The following is a 1126-nucleotide window of genomic DNA, read 5'->3' as shown; positions in this document are numbered from 1 at the left end:
AGGCGCGAGCGATAACCGGGCGCTGGGTGGGGCTGTGCCTCGGCCCGGAGGCGGATCTGAAGCGGGTGTGTGACCCGCAGAGCCTCTGGCCGCAGAGGGAGTTCGCACCGGGCGGCTTTCCAGCCAGCAACGCCTTTTGGCTCGCTTCTGTTCACCAGAAATGAAGTTGGGGGGCGGGGGGAAAATAATCAGCTTTTGTGTTTTGCAGTGAAGAAAACGTTTGGAAACTTTGTGACTACATCAGGAGTCAGGATCGATACCCTTTAGAGGAATTTTATGCTGTTTTCATATCGAATGATAGGAGGATGGTGAGTGGCAGAGGTGTGATCTGAATGAGGTGTGATGGGGAGATCCAGGCCTTTAGACCCCAGCCCAGCGTAGGTCAGGTGTGGTCCCAGGTGTTAAGGCCACAGCCTGACATAGGTGAGACATGGTCCCGACCACAGCCCAGTGTAGGTGAGACACGGCCCCTGGCGCTGGCACTGCAGCCCAACCTGTAAGCGAGACATGATCCAAAGCCCTCTTGTAGCTCGCTTCGGTTCAGAGGTGTGCAAACCTTGCCATGTAAAATCTTTCAATTTTCTCATGCATTCAGGACCATGGGAAGAGGCCCGATGTCCTTGAGAGCTGTGGGGGAATTCTTCCTGTAGTCTGTCAGTTTAGGAGAAGGATTATATTGTGTGGTCCAGAATAGTATCTCCAACTTCATGCTCCTAAAGGATAGAAACTGGAGAAAATTTTCTAACTGCAGCACAGATGTAAGCTGATGAAGTGGATAGATTAGGAAAGAACTAACAAATTAACCCTGAAATTAATCTGTATTAGTCTGAAAGGCTTTATCAGTTTCAGATATATCCACTTATAACTTTCAGATTCCACTCTGGAAGCAGAAATCAGGACATGGTGATGAGCCTGTTGTCTGGGTAAGGCATTCTGTTCTCTCTCTCTCGATTAATCATAGAATCACTGAGGTTGGAAAAGACCTCAAGGATCATCAAGTCCAACCGTCAACCCACACCACCTAACTCACTAAACCATGTCCCTGAGCACCACATCTACACGTTTCTTGAACCCCTCCAGGGATGGTGACTCCACCACTTCCCTGGGCAGCCTGTTCCAATGCCTG

The 1126-nt window shown here is 49.8% G+C and overlaps 1 protein-coding gene across 1 annotated transcript in view; it reads left to right on the top strand.

Annotated features, from left to right (window-relative positions):
- Positions 1-208: 208 nt before the first annotated feature.
- WDYHV1 (WDYHV motif containing 1) overlaps positions 209-1126 on the top strand; it is a gene marked incomplete at its 5' end in the record, with an annotated part of 13150 nt that continues 12232 nt past the window's right edge. The window contains 2 exons of the mRNA XM_010085591.1: positions 209-308; positions 873-923. Coding sequence (XP_010083893.1) covers positions 209-308; positions 873-923 — 151 coding nt within the window. The remainder of the gene's footprint in view (positions 309-872; positions 924-1126) is intronic.

Source organism: Pterocles gutturalis, unplaced genomic scaffold (genome assembly GCF_000699245.1).
Source record: "Pterocles gutturalis isolate BGI_N339 unplaced genomic scaffold, ASM69924v1 scaffold13605, whole genome shotgun sequence".
Taxonomy (NCBI): domain Eukaryota; kingdom Metazoa; phylum Chordata; class Aves; order Pterocliformes; family Pteroclidae; genus Pterocles; species Pterocles gutturalis.
This window is presented reverse-complemented; position numbering and strand designations above follow the sequence as displayed.